Below are 23,897 nucleotides of genomic sequence, written 5' to 3'. Positions count from 1 at the left end.
ATTATTATTATTATTATTATTTACTGGTTGCAGAATAAGTAAACGCATTAATTATTAATGTCATTACTCATTATATTATTATTTAGCAATAATAATACAGTTGTTGTTGTTCATTTGTTCAGTCGTCTCCGACTCTTCGTGACCTCATGGACCAGCCTACGCCAGAGCTCCCTGTCGGCCGTTACCACCCCCAGCTCCTTCAAGGTCAGTCCAGTCACTTCAAGGATGCCATCCATCCATCTTGCCCTTGGTCGGCCCCTCTTCCTTTTGCCTTCCACTTTCCCCAGCATAATTGTCTTCTCTAGGCTTTCCTGTCTCCTCATGATGTGGCCAAAGGACTTCCACTTTGTCTCTAGTATCTTTCCCTCCAGTGAGCAGTCGGGCTTTATTTCCTGGAGGATGGACTGGTTGGATCTTCTCGCAGTCCAAGGCACTCTCAGCACTTTCCTCCAACACCACAGCTCAAAAGCATCGATCTTCCTTCGCTCAGCCTTCCCTAAGGTCCAGCTCTCACATCCGTAGGTGACTACAGGGAAGACCATGGCTTTGACTAGGCAATGGATCTTTGTTGCCAGTCTGATGTCTCTACTCTTGACTATTTTATCGAGACTGGACATTGCTCTCCTCCCAAGAAGGAAGCGTCTTCTGATTTCCTGGCTACAGTCTGCATCTGCAGTAATCTTTCCACCTAGAAATACAAAGTCTGTCACGACCTCCACATTTTCTCCCTCTATTTCCCAGTTGTCAATCATTCTTGTTGCCATAATCTTGGTTTTTTTGACGTTCAGCTGCAACCCGGCTTTTGCGCTTTCTTCTTTCACCTTGATTAGAAGGCTCCTCAGCTCCTCCTCGCTTTCGGCCATCAGAGTGGTGTCATCTGCATATCTGAGGTTGTTAATGTTTCTTCCAGCAATTAATAATACAGTACATTAAATAAAATAATAATAATGAATAAATACATCTATTTTCATAAATGCCTAATACGTAATTTATTACTTATGAATAATAAATTAATCAATAATGGTTTTCATATACAGTAAAAGGTTTATTATTTGTAATTAATAACAAGTAAATAATAAATACGTTTCACAAATGACAAATATTATTATTTATGAATAACAATTTGTTTTCATAAACAATCCTTTGTTTATTAATAGATTAATAATTTATTATTTATGAATAATAAATTAATCAATAATGGTTTTCATATACAGTAAAAGGTTTATTATTTGTAATTAATAACAAGTAAATAATAAATATGTTTATTTCATTTCACAAATGACTAATATTGTTATTTATGAATAACAATTTGTTTTCATAAACAATCCTTTGTTTATTAATAGATTAATAATAAATATGTTTATTTCTTTTCACACATTACTAATATATTATTATTTATAAATAAATACATCATTTTCATAAATAATTGTTTAGTTGTAAAAATAGTAATATTAAATTATTTATTAATAAATCGTTTAAAATTTAACACACAATTAACCATTAAATGAGATAACAATTAAAATGTATTTAATAATTAATAAATAATAATGGTGCAGCAGGTTAAATGTCTAAGCTGCTGAACTTGCTGACCGGAAAGTCGGCACTTCGAATCCGGGAACAGGTTGAGCTCCCGTTGTTAGGCCCAGCTCCTGCCATCCTAGCAGCTTGAAAACATGCCAATGTTGACTTAAATTTTATGTGTTCAATTTTAAATATTTTATTAATTTATTTATTACTATTATTTTTGAATAATCTGCAAATAACTTATTATTTACTAGCTGTCCCCTGCCAGGCGTTGCTGTGGCCCAGTCTGTTGATCTGGAAAATAAAGTAATGAGAAAGTGTTGGTTTCTAAAATATGAAATATCTTGATGCTTGTGGGTAAACTGTTTTTCTTTTTCTGTTTCTTTGCGTTGATGTGGAGAGTGTCTGGTTTGCCAACTCTGGAACATTCAACATATCATTGTCCTTCTTTAGGGGTCCCTTTCAAATCTATGATATTATCTCTCTGTGTGTGTGAATCATATATATCTTTATCTATGGCTGGATGGCTTTTTATCAGGAGGGCTTTAATTGCGTTTTCATGCCCTGGGGAAGGGAGTTGGACTGGATGGCCTTAAGTATTGGTGTTGGTCATGGGGGTTCTGTGTGAGACGTTTGCCCCGATTCTGTCGTTCGTGGGGTTCAGAACACTCTTTGATTGTAGGTGAACTGTGAATCCCAGTGACTACAACTCCCAAATGTCAAGGTCTATTTCCTCCAAACTCCATCTGTGTTCATATTTGGGCGTATTGAGTGCTTGTGCCAAGTTTGGTCCAAATCCATCCTTTTTTGAGTCCACAGTGCTCTCTGGATGTAGGCAAACTACAACTCCAAAACTAAAGGACACTGCCCACCAAACCTTTCCAGTATTTTCTGTTGGTCATGGGAGAACTGTGTGCCAAGTTTGGTTCCATTCCATCGTTGATGGGGTTCAGAATGCTCTTTGATTGTAGGTGAACTATAAATCCCAGCAACTACAACTCCCAAATGACAAAATCATTTTTTTGAGTGAAGGACATACATTGAGTTGTTAGGTGTCTTGTGTCCAAATTTGGTGTCAATTCGTCCAGTGGTTTTTGAGTTCTGTTAATCGCACAAATGAACATTACATTTTGATTTATATAGATTAATGAAAATAAATAACTTATCATTTATTAATGTATTTAATAATGCATCACAATAAAAGAGGTGAAATAAAATTAAATCAAATTATCATTCTTTCTCTTCAAGCTCGTCTTTGATCCACTGAATCCACGTCTATATTATTATTATTATTATACCCAGCTTTTATTTCGTATAAACATGCCCTGCCTTTCCAGCCCACAGCAATGGAAACCTGCCTTCAGTTCAGATTCATGCGAGGGACTGATGTGATTGGACTCACTTTCAACGACATACAAATAATGCATTGTAGACTATCGTTGTCATGCTACTTTCTACTCTAGTTGTATACTATGAAAGGAGTTGGGCTCAGTCCTTGTCAAAAATGGCAGGCTGGATGTACACTACCATACGGATTTCTGGATCAGGTTGACTGTCCGAATCAATCTGGCTTTAGACTGGGACGTGGAACAGAAAAAGCTTTGGTCACTTTGGTGTATGATCTACACGGAGAACTTGATCAGGGGAGTCTGACCCTATTAACCGTCCTGGACCTCTCAGTGGCCTTCAATACCATCAATCATGGTATCCTTCTGGGAAGGCTTGAGGGAATGGGGTTAGAAGGCAATGTGCTATGGTGGTTCTAATCCTTCTTCTCAGGCCGTTCCCAGAAGGTGGTCCTGGGGGAGTCCTGCTCGACCTCATGGCTGGTGGGTTGTGGTCTTCCACAGGACTCATTGCTATCCCCAATGTTATTCAACGTCTACCTCAGTGGTTCCCAAACTGTAGCCTGTGGACCACCAGTGGTCTGCAAGAATGAAAATATGGTCCACGGCCTTACTGTTACTACACTGTTGTCTCAAAACCACATGACTGGTCTCATGAAACTCTCTTAGGCAACGGGTATGTCGGGAGGGAGAGGCTGACTACCCACGAAAGATTACTACTACCACATCATCTCTAGATTATCAAATATGGTTTTCTGTGGATGAGCAGATGGTGACTACTGGGTAGAATATGTTCTGCATTAGAAACTAGAGCTGAGGTGGTTTGTCCAATTTTCTGAATAAGCACCCCAAATAACCAAACCGAATCTAAAGTTGACCAAAAACTGATCTGTAATCCTTTTGGTACTATTGTTGGTCAGGGGTCCAAAAGGTTGGGAACAACCGATCTACATGAAGCCACTGGGATACATCATCTGGAGTTTTGGGGTTCAGAAGGAAGGAAAGAATGAATGAATGAAGGAAGGAAGGAAGGAAGGAAGGAAGGAAGGAGAAAGGGAAACAGGCAGGGAAGGAGTGAGGGAGGGAAGGAAGGAAGAAAGGAAAGAAGGGAGAAAAGAAAGGAGGGGGTAAGCAGGGTGGGGGAGGTAAGCAGGGTGGGTGGGAGGGAAGGAAGGAGGTTGGCAAGCAGGGTGGGAGGGAAGAAAGAAGGGAAGGAAGGAAAAAGAGGGAGGGAAGCAGGGAAGGAAGGAGGTAAGCAGGGTGGGAGGGAAGGAAGGGAAAAAAGGAAGGGGGGAGGGAAGCAGGTTGGGGCGGAGGAAGGAGAGAAGGAAGGAAGAAGAGAGATAAGCAGGGTGGGAGGGAGGAAAGGAGAGAAGGAAGGAAAAAAGGAGGGAGGTAAGCAGGGTAGGAGGGAGAGAAGGAAGGAGGTAAGCAGAGTGGGAGGGAAGGAAAGAGGGCAGGAAGGAAGGGAGGGAGGGAGGGAGGGAGGGAGGGAGGGGGGAAGCAGGGTGGGCGGGAAGGAAGGAAGGGGGAAGGAGGGAGGAAGAAAGAACAGAAGGAAGGAGAGGGAAACAGGCAGGGAGGGAAAGAGGGAGGGAAGGAGGGAGGGAAGGAGGGTGGGAGGGAAGGGAGGAGGGCAGGAAGGAAAGAGATAAGCAGGGTGGGGAGGAAAGGAAGGAAAAGAAAGGAGGTAAGCAGGGTAGGAGGAAGAGAAGGAAGGAGGTAAGCAGGGTGGGAGGGAAGGGAGGAGGGCGGGAAGGAGGGTGGGAAGGAAGGAAGGAAGGAAACAGGATGGGCGGGAAGGAAGGAAGGGGGAAGCAGGGAGGGAGGAAGGAAGGAAAGAAAGAAGGAAAGGCAGGAGGTAGGGAGAAAGGGGGGGGGTGGAAGGAAGAAAGGAAAGAAGGAGGAAGGAAGGAAGAAGGAAAGAAGGAAAAGAAGGGAGGAAGAAAGGAAGGAGTCAAAGCATCCCTGTGAATGGAAGGACAAAGGAAGGGAGGAAGAAAGGAAGAAAGAAGGATGGAAGGAAAGAGTCAAAGCATCCCTGTGAAAGGAAGGAAGGAAAGAAGGAAAGGAAAGAAGGGAAGGAAGGAAAGAAGGGAGGAAGAAAGGAAGAAGGAAGGACGGAAGGAAAGAGTCAAAGCATCCCTGTGAAAGAAAGGAAGGAAAGGAAAGAGGGAAAGAAAGAAGGGAGGAAGAAAGGAAGAAAGAAGGACGGAAGGAAAGAGTCAAAGCATCCCTGTGAAAGGAAAGAAGGGAAAGAAAAGAAGGGAAGGAAGGGAAGAAGGGAGGAAGAAGGGAAGAAGGAAAGAAGGGAGGAAGAAAGAAGGACGAAAGGAAAGAGTCAAGGCATCCCTGTGAAAGGAAGGAAGGAAGGAAGGAAGGAAGGAAGGAAGGAGGAAGGAAAGGAGGGAGGGAGGGAGGGAAGGAGGGAGGGAGGGGGGAGGGAAGGAAGGAAAGAAGGGAGGAAGGAAGGAAGGAAGAAGGGAAGAAGGAAAGAGGGAAAGAAGGGAAGGAAAGAAGGGAGGAAGAAAGGAAGGAAGAAGGGAAGAAGGAAAGAGGGAAAGAAGGGAAGGAAACTAGGGAAAAAGAAAGAAGGACGAATGGAAAGAGTAGAAGCATCCCTGTGTTGGCCTTGCAAAAAGGAAGGGAGGAAGGAAGGAAGGGAGCCAGAGCCATCCCCGTGGAGGAGGCCTGGAGGCGCCGTCACGTGACCCCGCCTGGGCGCAGGAGAGCCACTTCCGCCTCCTTGCTCGCCTCCTCAACTTCCGGCGGGGTCGGCTTCCCGGCGTGCCGCGCGGGCGGAAGCGCCGCCATTTTTGGGGCTGCCCTGCCTGAGCGGGCTGTGGTGCTGACCATAACAAGGCTCTGGGCTGGCCTCCTGCTTGGGGAGGCGGACAGGCCTCGCAGGGGAGACGGAGACACGGGGAGAAGGAAGGCAGGAAGGGAGGAAGGAAGAGCGGGTGCCCGACCGTCCTTCTGGCCCGCCTGCGGCTCATCTCGGGGGTGTTCATGTTTCCCACAGGTTTCTCTTCCGCTCAGGAGGTCAGGCCTGCCACTGATGGTAGCAGCAGCAGTAGCTCCTCTTCCTCGTCGTCTTCCTCCTCCTCTTCCTCCAAGAAGAGAAAGCTAAACAACAGCGAGAAGGACGAGACGGAGCCCCTCTCTTCCTCCTCTTCTTCCTCCTGCTCTTCTCTCCTCCCCAGGAACCATTCCTCCTCCTCTTCTTCCTCAGCCATTGCTACCACCTCCTGCTCTTCCTCCTCCTCCTCGTCTTCCTCCAACCACCACTTGCAGAAGAAGCTCCGCTTTGAGGACTCCTTGGATTTTATTGGACTCGATGTCAAGATGGCCGAGGAGTCTTCCTCCACTTCGTCGCCGGCTTCGTCTTCCTCGTCTGCTTCCCAACAGCAGCAGCAGCAACAACAACAGCTCAAAAGCAAAAGCCTCCTCCTTTCTTCCGTGGCCGCGGGACACCACGCGAACGGCCTGACCAAAGCCGCCTCGTCCAGCGTCTCCAGCTTTGCCAATAGTAAACCGGGCTCGGCCAAGAAGTTAGTCATCAAGAATTTTAAAGGTAACGCTTCTGGAAAACGACATTCAGGGGGGAAAAACACCTTTTGGAAATCGTAACTTTCACCTTTCAGAGAAGAGCCAAACACACTCTTCTCAACCCTCAGATGTCTTGGCCTTCAACTACCAGAAATCCTAGCAGCTAGTAAACTGGCTGGGAATTCTGGGAGTTGTAGACCAAAACACCTGGGAACCCACAGGCTGAGAACCACTGCTCTAGAACAGGGGTCCTCAAACGAAGGCCCGGGGACTGGGCACCACGCGAACGGCCTGACCAAAGCCGCCTCGTCCAGCGTCTCCAGCTTTGCCAATAGTAAACCAGTCTCGGCCAAGAAGTTAGTCATCAAGAATTTTAAAGGTAACGCTTCTGGAAAACGGCATTCAGAAAGGAAAAGAAAAACACATTTTGGAAATCGTAACTTTTGAGGAAAGTGTCACCTTTCAGAGAAGAGCCAAACACGCTTTAGAGAAGTGTTTCTCAAATATTTGTTTCTAAGCCAGTGGTTCTCAACCTTGCTAATGCCGTGACCCCTTAATGCCGTTCCCTATGTTTTATTTATTTATTTATTATTTAAACTTATATGCCGCCACTCTTCTGGGGCTCGGAGCGGCTAAATCTAACAAAGTTTAAAAGCTATTTAAAACAATTTAAAAACAACAGTATCAAACATTAAAAGCCTGTCGAAACAGGTATGTCTTACACGCCCTGCGGAAAGCTGGTAAGTCCTGCAGGGCATGAACTTCAGGTGGCAGAGCATTCCAGACTGATGGTGCCACTGCTGTGAAGGCTCTGCGTCTGGTTGCCGTTAGATGCAAGGTCTTGACACTGGGGACTTCCAATAGATCTTGGTCCTCAGAACGGAGGGATCTCTGGGGTTGGTGGTGTGGTGACCCCCAACCATATTGTTTTCGTTGCTACTTGATACCTGTCATTTTAGTACTGTTATAAATCGTAATGTAAATATCCGATATGCAGGATATATTTTCACTGGACTAAATTGGGCACAAATACCCAATATGCCCAAATGTGAATGCTAATGGGGTTGGGGGGGGGATTGATTTTGTAATTTGGGAGTTGTAGTTGCTGGGATTTATAGTTCACCTATAATCAAAGAGCATTCTGAACTCCACCGGCAATTGATTTGAACCTAATTTGCCACACAGGTTGAGAAACACTGGTGTATGTAATACAATGAAAATCTAATTTTTTTGAAAAATTATGACCGTACAGAAAGTCATTATTTTCCAGGATACAGCATATAGAGATTGAAAAAGAATAGTGATCAACATAGCTATAATACAAAAAAAAACAAAAACATTATTGAGATTTTTATACTGTTACCTTCTAGATCAGTGGTTCTCAACCTGTGGGTCCCCAGATGTTTTGGCCTTCAACTCCCAGAAATCCTAACAGTTAGTAAACTCACTGGGAATTCTGGGAGTTGTAGGACAAAACACCTGGGGAGCCATAGGTTGAGAACCACTGCTCTAGAACAGGGGTCCTCAAACTAAGGCCCGGAGACTGGGCACCACGCGAACGGCCTGACCAAAGCCGCCTCGTCCAGCGTCTCCAGCTTTGCCAATAGTAAACCGGGCTCGGCCAAGAAGTTAGTCATCAAGAATTTTAAAGGTAATAATAATAATAATAATAATAATAATAATACACTTTATTTATAACCCCCTACCATCTCCCCAAAGGGGACTCGGTGCGGCTAACATGAGGCCAAGCCCAAAAGAATGCAACATAATAAACACACAGTAACAAAATACATCATGACAATATATAAAATAACAAAATCAACAATATAGAACAGCATATTAAAACTAGACACAGAGGGCGGGCCAAATATGTGAGGTAAAATGTTTAAAAAGTTAAAACCCTGGGTGAGATAGGGATGAAAGTGCATTTGTAGGAAAGGAGCCCAACAGGGAGGAACCATGGGATTTAGACATTTGGTGGGGCGGGGGGGATGCTTGGTTCTGAGGGTATCTGTAGACTAAGACAACCAGATGGGTTGAATGGTCATTCTCCAAAAGCACAATGGAAGAGCCAGGCTTTTAGGTCTTTCTTAAAACCAGCTAGGGTGGGGGCTTGCCTGATCTCTTTAGGCAACGAATTCCAAAAGCGGGGGGGGCCCAGCAGAAAACATAACACTTCTGGGAAAAGGCATTCAGGAAAAAATAACACCTTTTGGAGGTCGTAACTTTTGAGAAAAGCATCACCTTTCAGAGACGAGCCAAACACGCTTTAGAGAAGTGTTTCTCAACCCTCAGAGGTTTTGGCCTTCAACTCCCAGAAATCCTAACAGCTGGTAATCTAGCAGGGATTTCTGGGAGTTGTAGGCCAAAACACCTGGGGACCCATAGGTTGAGAACCACTGCTCTAGAACAGGGGTCCTCAAACTAAGGCCCGGGAGCCAGATTGCTCACAGGAGGAGGATATCGAGAGCACACAACGCCCTTGCTACGCCAGCTCCACTGCCTGCTTATTAGCTTCCGAGCACAATTCAAAGTGCTGGCGCTGGCCTATAAAGCCCTTAATCGTCCTGGCCCAATATATCTCCCGCTATGAGCCACCTAGGACCTTAAGGTCATCTGGGGAGGCCCTGCTCATTGTCCCCCCACCATTGCAAGACAAGAGACAGGGCCTTCTCTGTGGTGGGCCCTCAGCTATGGAATTCCCTCCCAAGTGAAATCAGACACGCTCCTTCCCTCCTTCCAGAAAAAGGTGAAATCTTGGCTATGGGATCAGACCTCTGCGAACTAGACTGACATGATGGTAGAGCTATGTTTTAATGGACTTGAATGGACTGTGTGTAGGACAACGATGTAATTCTGGCTATTCTTTTAATGCAGGAGTCCTCAAACTAAGGCCCGGGGGCCGGATGTGGCCCTCCAAGGTCATTTACCTGGCCCTCACTCAGGGTCAACTTAAGTCTGAAATGACTTGAAAGCACACAACAACAATCCTATTTCATCAGCAAAAGCAGACCCACACTTCCCTTTGAAATACTAATAAGTTTATATTTCTTAAAATTGTTCTTCATTTTAATTATTGTATAGTTCTTAAATGTTTTTAGCACTACAAATAAGATATGTGCAGTGTGCATAGCAATTCGATCATGCTTTTTCCAATTATAATCCGGCCCTCCAACAGTTTGAGGGACTGTGACCTGGCCCTCTGTTCAGTATGTTTGAGGAACCCTGCTCTAGAGTATATTCTTCTCATAATAATAAGAATAATAAGGTTGCTGTGAGTTTTCTGGGCTGTCTGGCCATGTTCCAGAAGCATTCTCTCCTGACATTTCACCCACATCTATGGCAGGTATCCTCAGAGGTTGTGAGGTCTGTTGGAAACTAGACAAGTAGGGTTGTTGTAGGTTTTTTCGGGCTATATGGCCGTGTTCTAGAGGCATTCTCTCAGGTGTTTCACCTGCATCTATGGCAAGCATCCTCAGAGGTAGTGAGGTCTGTTGGAACTAGGAAAATGGGTTTATATATCTGTTGAAAGACCAGGGTGGGACAAAGGACTCTTGTCTGCTGGAGCTAGGTGTGACTGTTTCAACTGACCACCTTGATTAGCATTTGATAGCCTGGCAGTGCCTGGAGGGTTTATATATCTGTGGCATATCTAGGGTGGGAGTATTACAAAAACTCTAAAATCAGGACAGTAAATAAAGAACTCATAAAACAGAAGAATTCCACACCAGAATCAATAAGGGCCAGCTAACACCTCTAAACAAAGGAGTCCCCCAGGCAGGAGGCTGCCAAGCCTTGAAACTCCATGGCCATTCAATGATAATCAAGGTGGCCAATTACAACATTCACACTTGCCTCCAACAGACAAGAGTTTTATATAAACCTCCCTTGCCTAGTTTCCAACAGACTTCACAACCTTTGAGGATGCCTGCCGTATACGTGGGTGAAACAGCAGGAGAGAATGCTTCTGGAACATAGCCATACAGCCCGGGAAACTCACAGTAACCCAGTGATTCCAGCCATGAAAGCCTTTTACAATAATAATAATAATAATAATAATAATAATAATAATAAGCTTTATTTATACCCTGTCTCAGAGTGGCTTACAACACAACAAACAATACAATAAAAATACAAAAATAAGTGTATATCAATTAACAAAAACAAAATGATAGAATAATGTGAGTATAAATAGATGAACAATTTTTAGCCATTATTAAAAGCCTGCTTGAATAGCCAGGTTTTCAACTCCTTCCTAAATGTTGTAAGAGTGGGTGCTTGTCTAATTTCCCTGGAGAGGGAGTTCAAAGTCAGGGGGCCACTACCCTCGTCCCCACCAACCTCGCATGTGCAGGAGGTAGGACCAAGAGGAAGGCCTCCCTGCCTGATCTTAGGGTCCAAACAGGTTCATAAGGAGAGATGTGGTCACGTAAATAGGCAGGACCCAAACTGTATAGGGATTTATAGATAATGACCTGCACTTTGAATTGGGCCCAGAAGCAGATTGGCAACCAATGGAGCTGCTTTAAAAGGTGGGGTAGTATGTTCCTTACAACCCGTCCTTGTCTGGTATACAACCAGGTACAATTATGCAAGGCAATGGTTTCAGTTGTTAGACTGAATAACCTGTTACCTCTGATCTGTTAGGAAAATAGATTTTGCCTGTTCATAAAAACAGCAGTTTTAGAAGTGTTTTTCATTATCCGTGTATATGTGTGTGTGTGCGCACACTTCCCCCCCCCCCCCCCCCCAATAAAACAACTTGTTTTATATCATGCACTCAAGGGACAAAAATGAAGTAGACTCGAATAAAAATAACATATTTGGTTTACTCACAACCTCCTTGTGTTTAGCATACACAGGTACAAAACTGATCAGTCCAGATTTAGATATGTTTGAGATCATTCTCTGTGTCATCCAGCCAGGGCATCTCTCTCTTATAACTAAACAGTTACCAATAGGTCACATATTTAGAGAGCATGTAGTCTGCACTCCTTCCCCCCCCCCCCCCCCACTACAACCTCTCAGGAATCATAGAGCAAAGGAAACTGCATACCACAACATACATACAGGAAACAGTAAGCAACAGGATCATAGATAAACATTACTAGAGAAGGTTGTCATTTCCAACAAATGCAATGTCTCCGTCCCCGGATGTGTCATGTGTTTATCTCGCCCCTTCCACACAGCTGAATAAAATCCCACATTATCTGCTTTGAAGTGGAACATATGATGAGTTTGTGTGAGACGCTGATCTTTTGTTATCTTCCAGATAAACCTAAACTGCCTGAGAATTACACAGATGAGACCTGGCAAAAACTAAAAGAAGCGGTAGAAGCTATTCAGAACAGTACTTCAATAAAGTATAATCTAGAAGAGCTCTATCAGGTATGCATTAAAACTTGTCATCTTCAAGCCTAAGTTTTTTCTTTATTTTCCAAAATCTCAGTGATGTCGTACTCTTAAATCATGTGGGAAGTGTTTGTGGTTCTGTTACCATTCAGTAGCCACAAATTGGACAAATGGTTACTGTGTTCACATTTATAATGATTTTGATTTCTTGTCTTCCTGTGACAGTTATTCCTTTGCTTAGAGGGACATCATATAAAGTGTTCGTATTATTATTATATCAGTTTAATGTATTTTTAAAAGCACTGCTCTTTTCTCTTCTTGGTTTTACTCTGAGCCCTTTTTACATGTGCAAATTCTGTTGGAATACTTGCTTGAAGCTTTGGACCAGTTCTTCTTCAGTCTACATTAACCTTTATCACATTTATCTTTCAGAATTATGTAACCTGACTACATTATCTGGAATATACATATATATATTTCCTTTAGACTTTGTAGTTGAAGGCATCTTGGTCGAAGCTTAATTCATCTGTGAAACATTATGATTTACAAATAAATCTTCAATAAGATTTCTCTGGAATCACAATATTTCACATTCCCATTAATCCTCTGGTTAATACTTTATAATCTGATTACATATGCTTTTTTAGAATTACTTGACATTTTCCTCTTAAGACAGATGAGTTTTAAATTCCAGATCTTGCTTGTAAATGTCAAATGCAGTTTAATATACGCACACTGTACAGAACTTCTTCAGTATGTTAAAGAATAGGATTTTCCACCAAGCAGTAAATGGTAAAGAAATTTATGGCCTAGATTTAGTGTCTTCTGTAACACCTCTGCTTCAGTGAGAATGAGTCTCTGAAATAACTATTTAAATATTTGTTTCTAAGCCATTTCATTGTATATGTAAGACAATGAAAATCTAAATTTTTAAAAAATATGACTGTACAGAAAGTCATTATTTCCCAGGATACAACATATAGAGATTGAAAAAGAATAGTGATCAACATAGCTATAATACAAAAAAATCCCTCTTATTATTGAGATTTTTTTACTATTACCTGCTAGATCAGTGGTTCTCAACCTGTGGGTCCCCAGATGTTTTGGCCTTCAACTCCCAGAAATCCTAACAGTTAGTAAACTCACTGGGAATTCTGGGAGTTGTAGGCCAAAACACCTGGGGAGCCATAGGTTGAGAACCACGGTTCTAGATAATCCTTTTTCCACTTTTCCTATCAAAGCAAGTGTCTAATGGCCATGTAATAACATAATAATAATAATAATAATACTTTATTTGTACCCCGCATCTCCCCAAGGGTCTCGGTGCGGCTTACATGAGCAAACACAACAATATAAGCAATAATAACAGCAGTACAAGCAATTAAAAACACATAGACAATAAGATACACAACATTATCAATAAAACAACACATAATTGTAGAGGAGAGATGGGAACTACTGTATAATTTTGAGTATAAGCCGAGTTTTTCAGCCCTTTTTAAGGTTGAAAAAGTCCTCCTCGGCTTATAGTTGAGTCAAAGTTATTTATCATTTTACTCCATTATTATTATTTCATTACATGTATTATTTTACTCTATATCATTATTACATTTATTATTTTACTCTATTATTATTACATTTGGTATTTTACCCTATTTATTATTTTTACTATTGCATTTATTATTTTACTCTATTATTACATTTAATATTTTATTCTTTATTGTTGTTACTATTACATTTATTATTTTTCGCTATTTATTATTATTATGACATTTATTTTTTTACTCTATTATTATTGAAAGTCTCCATAAGCATGTTTACATTGAAGACGGTTAAAATAATGGTTTAATCAGAGTTGGACAGTCTTACATTAAATTACAGTTTTATGTAAATATACAAAAACATTGAACCTTCTGAGGCCTCAATAAATGTAATTTTATTGGGATCTATTTTTTATTTTGAAATTTACTCATAGCTGTTGCATTTCCCACCCTTGGCTTATATTCGAGTCAATATGTTTTCCCAGTTTTTGGTGGTAAAATTAGGTGCCTCGGCTTATATTCGGGTCAGCTTTTGCTCGAGCATATATGGGCATGTGGGAATGATGATCCAAACCAAATGTTGTTATGATCTTTATCCACGTTTCCACTCAATTTAAACCCTTTTCAGTTGTAGATATTTGCTCACATACCATCAATAAAGTGGATTAATTATTGGAGCATTCGGTTGATGCTCTGTTTATCCAAAGTTCAGCTGCATTTGTCCCTCAGTCTAGGGATTTACCATCCTTTCACCCTTTTAAGGTCAAGGACCTTAGGGAACCCTTGTTACTAATACGTTTTCAAAGAAAGCCCTGGGCTCGGGCTGGATATTATGAAAGCCCCGCAGCAGCATTTTCTGTTGACACTATTCTGGTTGGATCTATTTTTAGCATCTTGGGTATTAAAAATAGCTAAACTGCTAGAGAAACAAATACTAAATAAAACAGTTTTGTTTACAAGCAGCTGCCTGGTAAATAGATCTAATTCCAAATAAGCGTTCTTAGGCACCATTATCTAAATTTCTCCCACACGCCTCCAGATGATTTTTACATGTCTTCATTTGAATCAGAAGGAAGTTTCTTAGCCCCCTTCTACACTGCCAAATGAAATCCAGATTATCTGCTTTGAACTGGATTATATGGCAATGTAGACTCATATAATCCAGTTCAAAGCAGATAATATGGATTATCTGCTTTAATGATCTGGATTATATGGCAGTGTAGAAGGGGCCTTAGTATACTATTTATCCTGCCTGCTGTAGGCATTTTGCACCTCTCGTTGCTTCAGTCTTTTTTAGTAGATTCTTGAGGTGAAATTGCACCCCTTCTACACTGCCATATAATTACATGCCGTTAGCAATTCATATGCTAAAAAAGGTGGAAATCGTGCTGTTCGTCATTGCATTCCTACCAAATTTTAAATACATTTTGTATTAAGTCAAGAATCCAGTACATTATAGAAGTAGCTTTTTTTTCCTTGAATGTTTCCTACTCTCTGTTTTAGGCTGTGGAAAATCTCTGCTCCTACAAGATTTCTGCAAATTTGTACAAGCAGTTAAGGCAGATTTGCGAAGATCATATCAAAGCACAGATTCATCAGTTCAGAGAATATCCTTTTGTAATTCAAATGAATTTGGCAAGCCAGCCTGTGGTTTAGATGCCTGTAGGCAGTTATGGTAATCTCGTGGACAAGAGTTTCGTGGTGTTGTTATTTGTGGGTTTTCATGATGTTTGTGCCAAGTCTTTACGATGCCTGGGATTGCATAAGGCTTAATGATTCTCTGCTTTTTATGAAAGGAGCACTTGCTTGGTTACAGTAAAAGAGAAAGTTGGTTAATCTGATTATGAAATGCCATCCACCACGATATGTCACAGATGCTTGAGCTGGAGTCGCGCAAGGAAAACTGGGGAGATTAAGCTTTCAGGAAGAGAGAAACCTGCAAATCCTAGAAGAAAGCCCCTCCTTGATTAACCTAGTAACTCTTCTTAGTTGACCGGTTAGGGCCAGCTGTTCTCTGTTGCTGTTGTTTCAATTGATTTGTTAAAGCCTTAACTGCTTCCTCATGGATTCATTGGACAGCGTTCTATTTCTCAAGAAAATAGACAAATGCTGGCAAGATCATTGCAGACAAATGGTAAGGCTTCCTTCCCTTCCTATACTATTTCTATACATTTGGAACCAGGGCCGTTTGCTTCTACCATAAGTGGTGACTCCCAGTCCCTACTGGAAGTTCTGAAATATAGAGAAACCTCTGGGGCTGTTTTGTAACTCTTCAAAGTGCAGAAGCAGGAGAATGAAGTCCTGTTTCCCACTGGCTTTGCATACGAAAGTACAATATAAACCTCTATACCTAATGGACCTATAATTTTTTATATATATATATATATAGAGAGAGAGAGAGAGAGGTCCATATGGATATATATATGGAGCATGATGTTTGATTTATAGCAGTGGTTGACTACCCACGAAAGATTACTACTACCACATCAGCTCTAGTTTTCTGTGAGTGAGCGGATGGTGACTACTGGGTGGCATATGTTCTGTATCAGAAAACTGGAGCTAATGTGGTTTATCCAATACAGTTTTCTGAATCAGCACCCCAAATAACCAAACCGAATTTAAAGTTGACCAAAAACTGGTTTGTAAACATTTTGGTACTAATGTTGGGAGAGTGGTCGCTGATCAAAGTGGTTCCTGGTCAAGTGGCCTCGGCCCAAGCGGTCCCTGGTCAATTGATACCTGTTCAAGTGGCTCCTGGTCAAGTGGCCTCAGCCCAAGTGGTCCCTGGTCAGTTGATACTTGTTCAAGTGATCCCTGGTCAAGTGGTACCTGGTCAAGTGGCCTCAGCCCAAGTGGTCCCTGGTCAATTGATACCTGTTCAAGTGATCCCTGGTCAAAGTGGTTTCTGGTCAAGTGGCCTTGGTCCAAGTGGTCCCTGGTCCAAGTGGTCCCTGGTCAATTGATACCTATTCAAGTGGTCCCTAGTCAAAGTGGCTCCTGGTCAAGTGGCCTCGGCCCAAGTGGCCCCTGGTCAATTGATACCTGTTCAAGTGGTCCCTGGTTAAAAAAAAAAGGTTGGGAACCACTGGTTTATTGCAACCTTGGGAAAGATACTAGTAATTTGTGCTCAGAACCTTTTTTATCAACCTAGTTTTTCAATCTGCTGACAACTTGTATTCATCTGTGACTATTGAAGGGCATTATTTCCATTCAGCATAGCAAATCTTCTAGCAGGAAAAATAGAATCCGTAAAGCTATGCAATATATTTCAATACAGCCGTGGTTTCCTCTGGAGTGCATGTCAACAACTAAAAACCCATTCTTGAAACAGTAGCTTATTTTGTATTTGTTCCACAAGAGAAATGGATTTGAAAGATAATTACATCCGTTCAAATTGGGAGGTGGGGGTTGGCAAGTCAGTCTGAATGTCCTGTCATATGCCTGACTTTGTAGCTACTGTTAGTAAACATATTAGAAAGCAAGCCCCACAACCGTTAATAATAATTCCTTCCAAATCAGTGTTGTGCCACAAGAATTATACTCTCAAGCGCCTATGTTTGGGTCTCAACAGTGATCTCAAGCTGGGTGCATATTGCAGACTTAGTGCTGAAAATCTGTCAAAATCTTGATGGCTTATTCTTACCATTACAGATCATGATTAGAAGTATCTTTTTGTTCCTGGATCGAACCTACGTTCTTCAAAATTCAATGCTGCCATCAATTTGGTGAGGATAAAAGTATAGTATTGATTTCTAACTGTCAAGAGAAAAAGATTAGCAGTCCCCCCTCTCCCCCTTTCATATTGATCGATTGTGCGTTGTACTGTGAGTAGAGATGACTGTGAAATATATCAACTTTATTGTCTGTATATATACACACACAAACACACATACAACCCTTTTAACTTAAAATCCTGGCTTTTTGGGAGGGTCACTATTAAAAGCTACAATTTAGCTAAAACAATAAGCCTAGGGTCACTAAGAATCTGTAAAATTGGACAATTTGTAAGAACATAAACTGGTCCTATGCTAGTCTTCTGCTTCATTTTGGCAGCTTCTGTTGTTGTTGTTTTCCAGGGATATGGGACTTGAATTGTTCAGGACTCATATAATTAGTGACCAGAAAGTTCAGAACAAGACCATCGATGGCATTCTTCTCTTGATTGAGAGGGAGAGAAATGGAGAAGCGATCGACAGGAGCCTCCTCCGCAGCCTTCTAAGCATGCTTTCTGACTTGCAGGTGAGGAAGAGTTGTGGTGAACATCTATAGGATGTCAGGGCTAAGCAGTGAGAGCACCCTCAGAGAAACTTTTCATTTCTTTCTTCCCTAGATCTATCAGGATTCTTTTGAGCACAGATTCTTGGAAGAAACTAACCGACTCTATGCAGCAGAAGGACAGAGGCTTATGCAGGAAAGAGAGGTATGTCGTGACCTCAGGGCTCAGTAGGTGCAGTGAGCATTGTACCTCTAACTCTGGGGGCAAAACATGGTTCATTCTGTGCTGCTGAGGGCAGCTGTATGCAGCAGCATTAATTTCCAGGGAATGAGTGCCTGACTGGTTATCGCCTTAGTGGAACCGTTGCAGCAGAAACAAGAGTGTCTCTCTTAAGTACCTTACCTTAAAAACTATCATACTTTGTTTGGAAAAGCAGGCGACTTCTTCAGATGCAAGTTGGGCTTGCAGTCCACAAAAATTAAGTCCACAAATAACCTTGAAGGTATTCCTTGACTCTTAGTACTTTTAGTACTTTTTTTTTCATGTCAGGAGCGACTTGAGAAACTGCAAGTCGCTTCTGGTGTGAGAGAATTGGCCGTCTGCAAGGACGTTGCACAGGGGATGCCAGGATGTTTTTAATGTTTTATCATCCTTGTGGGAGGCTTCTCTCACGTCCCCGCATGAGGAGCTGGAGCTGATAGAGAGGGCTCATCCGCACTCTCCCCGGATTCGAACCTGCGACCTGTCAGTCTTCAGTCCTGCTGGCACAGGGGTTTAACCCACTGCACCACTGGGGGCTCCAGTACTTTTAGTACTAATAGTATGACTTAGGAACTCGCCCTCTCAGTGCAAGGGTGGAAGCCAGTTAGACTTGGCATATAACTGTTGGGTGAGTGGGCTTATTAACAAAAGACCCTCCTCATAAATGCACAGCAGAGTAACTTAACAGCGGTGTGACCCAGCACCAGCAGCCCAATGTGATAAAAAGAACAAAAACACACAAATCAATGTTATCTCTTCCATAGGAGGCTTTTCTTTATAGCAAAATAGTATGGTTGCACTTTTTACAAGAACGGGGTTTCAACAACACAAACAAAGTTCTTTATACTTCCTTCTTTGCTTCCATGCTGGGCTTCTTTCTCATGCAGATAAAGAGCTTTGATCTCACAGAGCCTCCTCTCACACTGAACTTACACAGGAGCTTCACACAGTAGCCTTTTACACACAGCAGCCTTCACACTGGAGCTTCACACATGAGGCCTTCAACCTGGTGCTTCCTCTCACCTAAGCGTCTCTCACCAGGCCTTCATCATACTCGGCCTTCTCAAAGACTAAGGCCTACCTCACACAGAGGCTTCTCTCACAGACTGAGCTTTCTCACACTGAGGTTTGCCTTTTTACACACAGCAGCCTTCACACTGAAGCTTCACACATAATGGCTTTCAACCTAGGGCTTCTCTCATTGAAGCTTCTCACAGACCAGGCCTACCTCACACTGATACCTTTCTCTCACTGAAGCCCTCTCACACTGAGAGCTCTCTCAGACTACAACCTCTCACTGAGGCCCTCTCACACTGAGGGCTATCTCAAACTGTGGCCTCTCATATACAGAGGCGAACAAACACAGGCCTTCTCATACAAAAGCAGACTAACACTGAGGCCTACTCATACTGAGGCCTACAAACACACTGAGGCCCTTCTCTCACAGAGACCTCTCACAGACTGAGGCTACTATGCTACAGGCACAAGTGCTTATATTGAACTGCAGCTTTTGCTGAGTCATTGCATCCATGTAACCCTTTCAGTGCTTGACTCACATTTTTGTAATTAAAAATACCTGGTTAATTTATAATATTTCTGACAATAACTGTGTTCTCTTGGTGAACTTTTCCCCTTCAACTTACCTCATGTGCCAGGTTCCAGAGTATCTTCATCATGTCAACAAACGTTTGGAAGAAGAGGCAGACAGGATTATCACATACTTGGATCAAAGCACTCAGTAAGTGTGCGGTCCCTTTTAATTAAGTGATTACGTCTCTTTATAGTAGTTCTCTAGTTTCAGGTTGTTGTTGTTTGCCATTGTCAGCCAATTCCATAGAAAGAAGCAATAACGTAAACAAAAAAGACCTTACCTTCCAATCTACGTAAGAGAAATAGGGTGCAGTACTTAAGACCCTGAAAAGGTCAGTTGCCCCTCCTGGAGGCTACTAAAAGGCATGGATTAACACTATGTAACACAAGTTTGGTTCCTGGGTTATAAATGTCATTTCCTAAGTGGCCCGACTCCACTGTTCCGTCCCCTATGAGCTCCTCCCTTACAAATATACTTTTTTCATTGTTGTCTCATCCAGAGTTTTATCATTTTATGTCGTACATTTGGCCCGCCGACTGTGTTTGATTTTTCACTTTGCTATTTTGCACTGTTTTATTTTACTTGTATGTTATACTTATTTTATTGTGATGTTATTTTTTGCTGTTTTGTATTTATTTTGCTGTAATGTATTACCAGGCTTGGCCTCATGTAAGCCACTCCGAGTCCCCTCTGGAGAGTTGGTGGCGGGGTACAAATAAAGTATTATTATTATTATTATTATTATTATTATTATTATATCATAAAAACAGGGAAAGGGTTTATTACACTGCCAAAACTTTGCTTTTGCAGGAGGGACATCCTGTAGCACAATTTGCTCTAGTTTTTCAATTATTATCTCATAGACTCGAAACCAGGCCTGGGCAAACTTTGGCCCTCCAGATATTTTGGACTTCAGCTTCCACAATCCCTAACTTAAGCAGCTGAGGGGGGGGGGGGGGAAAGAAGGGGCTTGAGGCTGTTAGGAACTGTGGGCATCGAAATCCAAAACACCTGGAGGGCCAAAGTTTGCAAATGACTGGTCTAAACCAATTCAACAGAGTTGTAGATTTTCTGGGCTGTTTGGCCATGTTCTAGAAGCATTCTCTCCTGACATTTCGCCTGCATCTATGGCAAGCATCCTCAGAGGTCGTGAGACCTCACAACCTCTGAGGATGCTTGTCATAGATGCAGGTGAAACATCAGGAGAGAATGCTTCTAGAACATGGCCATACAGCCCGAAAAACCTACAACAACCCAGTGATTCCAGCCATGAAAGCCTTCGACAATTCAACAGAGTTTGTGGCAGCCACAAAAATAAAGTTTCTGGAGTAGAACAACTATTTTCAAAGTAGGGAACCGCACAATTGAAAAGGAAAGAGCACTTTCATACCAGGCTTTCTTTTTTTTCTTTTTTTTTCAAATTTTGTTGTGATTTATTGCCCATTACAGACCCTATTCCCCTAAAACATCCTGTAAATGGAAAGTGAAATTGGATTTACAACCACTGTGCACATGATTTGGGGGTTCCACGGCCTGGTAGGGACAAAATTGGGCCCCTACCTGCATTCTCTTTCCCTACCTCTAGAGCAGTGTTTCTCAACCTTCCTCATGGTGTGACCCCTTAATACAGTTCCTCATGTTGTGGTGACCCCCAACCATAAAATTATTTCCGTTGCTACTTCATAACTGTAATTTTGCTATTGTTATGAATCGTAATGTAAATATCTGATAAGCAGGATGCATTTTCATTCACTAGACCACATTTGGCACAAATACCCAATATGCCTAAATTTGAATACTGTTGGGGTTGGGGGGGATTGATTTTGTAATTTGGGAGTTGTAGATGCTAGGATTTATAGTTCACCTACCATCAAAGAGCATTCTGAACTCCACCAATGATGGAATTGAACCAAACTTGGCACACAACTCCCATGACCAACGGAAAATACTGGAAGGGTTTGGTGGGCACTGACCTTGGGTTTTGGAGTTGTAGTTCACCTACATCCAGCGAGCACTGTGGACTCAAGCAATGATGGATCTGGACCAAACTCTGCACAAATACTCAACATTCCCAAATGTGAACACTGGTGGAGTTTGGGGAAAATAGACCTTGCCATTTGGGAATTGTAGTTTCTGGGATTTATAGTTCACCTACAATCAAAGAGCATTCTGAACCCCACCAATGACAAAATTGGGATAAACTTCCCACACAGAACCCCCTTGATCAACAGAAAATACTGTGTTTTCCGATGGACTTTGATGACCCCCCTGACACCCCCTCACGACCCCCGCCCAGGGGTCCCGACCCCCAGGTTGAGAAATGCTGCTCTAGACTTTTATTCCTGCTTTTTCAAAGGAGTCAGGAAAAAAAAGCCAGAATTTTCATTTAAAATGCTGTGGATCTTTTATATGCACCAGGCGGTCTCATTTACTGTATGAAACCTCATTCTTCCTGCTGTTCCAGTTGGGTTTTTGGGTGGTTTGAGGGTGAGCAAAAGGAATGTAATTCTAAACGCTTTTTCCTATAGGAAACCACTAATTGCTACTGTAGAAAAACAGCTGCTAGGTGAACATTTAACAGCCATTCTACAGAAAGGTAACCTATCTTTCTTTATAGAACTCTTTGTTTACTGCTTCTTCGGGGCTTTCAGTTCCCTGGGCCGGATGGAAATGGCCCGGTCAGGTGCTGCCTCTTCTTTAACCCCCTTTGCATACTCAGTTCATGAAATAGCACTGAACGTTGTCCGGGAGGGGGAGCCGCACGTCCCGTTCTCCTCCTTGGAGGTAAGGAGCCAACTCTCATGCCATCCGATGAATCTCAGCATGCAAACGAATGTTGCTAAGGTCCGCAAATACGAACGGAGGGTGTCTGATCAACATGTCCTTGAAACAGGAGTGCTGTTTCAAGGCATAGCGTTTGACAAATCAGTATTCTACAGGGAGCAAGCACTTTGCTTTCTTGTCTTTAACTGTATAGTACTTCCTTTTGTGCTTCATCTCACAGTACCTTTTTCACAATGATTTTCACAAGGAGACAATGATAGCTGCCACTCCTAAGGGGCTATATATATATATATATATATTATAAATAATTTTTATTGAGAAAAGATGTTCCAAAAATAAGAGCAGAATAGAAGGAGAAAATGAGAATTACTAAACAAAAAACCCTAATTAAACCCCAAAATTTGAAATAAAAAAAGAAAAGAACATTATAAAATACATCGAAAGAAGGGCTATAAATACGAGAGGTGTGCGGAGTGGCTGAAATCTGATTTATAATTCATTTTAGAGATTCAGATAGCACCCTCTTCATTTTGTCAAGATTTGGGGGGGCCCTGTTTCATTTCTTAATCCAAATCTCTGAAGCTTCTTGATTGCTCTGCCCCGGAGTGTGGTGGAGGCTCCTTCTTTGGAAGCTTTGAAACAGAGGCTGGATGGCCATCTGTCAGGGTGATTTGAATGCAATATTCCTGCTTCTTGGCAGAATGGGGTTGGACTGGATTATGGCCCATGAGGTCTCTTCCAACTCTTTGATTCTATGATTCTATGTTTCATTAAGATTTGTTCCATTAGTGGCAGTGGAACAGATTTAATTCATTTTAAATGACCATGTGGCATAATTCCTGGCATGGAACCTTTCCAAAGGCCGCCCACTTGCTTGAAATGCCATTGCCATATTTCTTCAGCCTCAATACTGTCCATACTGGGCTATACTGGGCCCATAACCCTTGTTAGGCAAGTGGGGTTGTTGACAAAAGACCCTCCTCATAACCTTGAAGGTATTCCTTGACTCTTAAGTCTTTTTTGTACTAATACTATGACTTAGGAACTCACCCCTTCAGTGCATTTTAAATGACCATGTGGCATAATTCCTGGCATGGAACCTTTCCAAAGGCAGCCCACTTGCTTGAAATGCCCTTGCCATATTTCTTCAGCCTCAATGTGGTCCATACTGGGCTATACTGGGCCCATAGCCCTTGTTGGGTGAGTGAGGTTATTGATAAAAGACCCTCCTCATAACCTTGAAGGTATTCCTTGACTCTTAAGTCTTTTTTGTACTAATACTATGACTTAGGAACTCACCCCTTCAGTGCATTTTAAATGACCATGTGGCATAATTCCTGGCATGGAACCTTTCCAAAGGCAGCCCACTTGCTTGAAATGCCCTTGCCATATTTCTTCAGCCTCAATACTGTCCATACTGGGCTATACTGGGCCCATAACCCTTGTTATGCGAGTGGGGTTATTGACAAAAGACCCTCCTCATAACTTGAAGGTATTCATAGAATCAAAGAGTTGGAAGAGACCTCATGGGCCATCCAGTCCAACCCCCTGCCAAGAAGCAGGAATATTGCATTCAAATCACCCCTGACAGATGGCCATCCATTCCTTGACTCTTAAGTACTTTTAGTACTAATACTATGACTTAGGAACTCACCCCTTCAGTGCATTTTAAACAACCATGTGGCATAATTCCTGGCATTCAACCTTTCAGAAGGTGGTCCACTTGCTTGAAA

At 42.2% G+C, this 23,897-nt stretch overlaps 1 protein-coding gene across 2 annotated transcripts in view; it reads left to right on the top strand.

Moving 5' to 3' along the window:
* The first annotated feature begins 5,654 nt into the window (after positions 1-5,654).
* Positions 5,655-23,897, top strand: part of CUL4B (cullin 4B) — a 34,312-nt gene continuing 16,069 nt past the window's right edge. Inside the window, exons 1-9 of one of the 2 annotated variants that reach the window (XM_060756412.2) lie at positions 5,655-6,444; positions 11,692-11,807; positions 14,816-14,919; positions 15,377-15,446; positions 16,964-17,037; positions 17,389-17,551; positions 17,643-17,732; positions 19,445-19,527; positions 21,909-21,976. In XM_060756412.2, the coding sequence (XP_060612395.2) occupies positions 5,880-6,444; positions 11,692-11,807; positions 14,816-14,919; positions 15,377-15,446; positions 16,964-17,037; positions 17,389-17,551; positions 17,643-17,732; positions 19,445-19,527; positions 21,909-21,976 (1,333 nt within the window). In that variant the 5' untranslated portion in view covers positions 5,655-5,879. Of the gene's footprint in view, positions 6,445-7,970; positions 8,071-11,691; positions 11,808-14,815; positions 14,920-15,376; positions 15,447-16,963; positions 17,038-17,388; positions 17,552-17,642; positions 17,733-19,444; positions 19,528-21,908; positions 21,977-23,897 lie in introns of those variants that run through there. The other variant, XM_060756411.2, reaches the window with a different exon arrangement.

Source organism: Anolis sagrei, chromosome 10, assembly GCF_037176765.1.
Source record: "Anolis sagrei isolate rAnoSag1 chromosome 10, rAnoSag1.mat, whole genome shotgun sequence".
Lineage (NCBI taxonomy): Eukaryota > Metazoa > Chordata > Lepidosauria > Squamata > Dactyloidae > Anolis > Anolis sagrei.
This window is presented reverse-complemented; position numbering and strand designations above follow the sequence as displayed.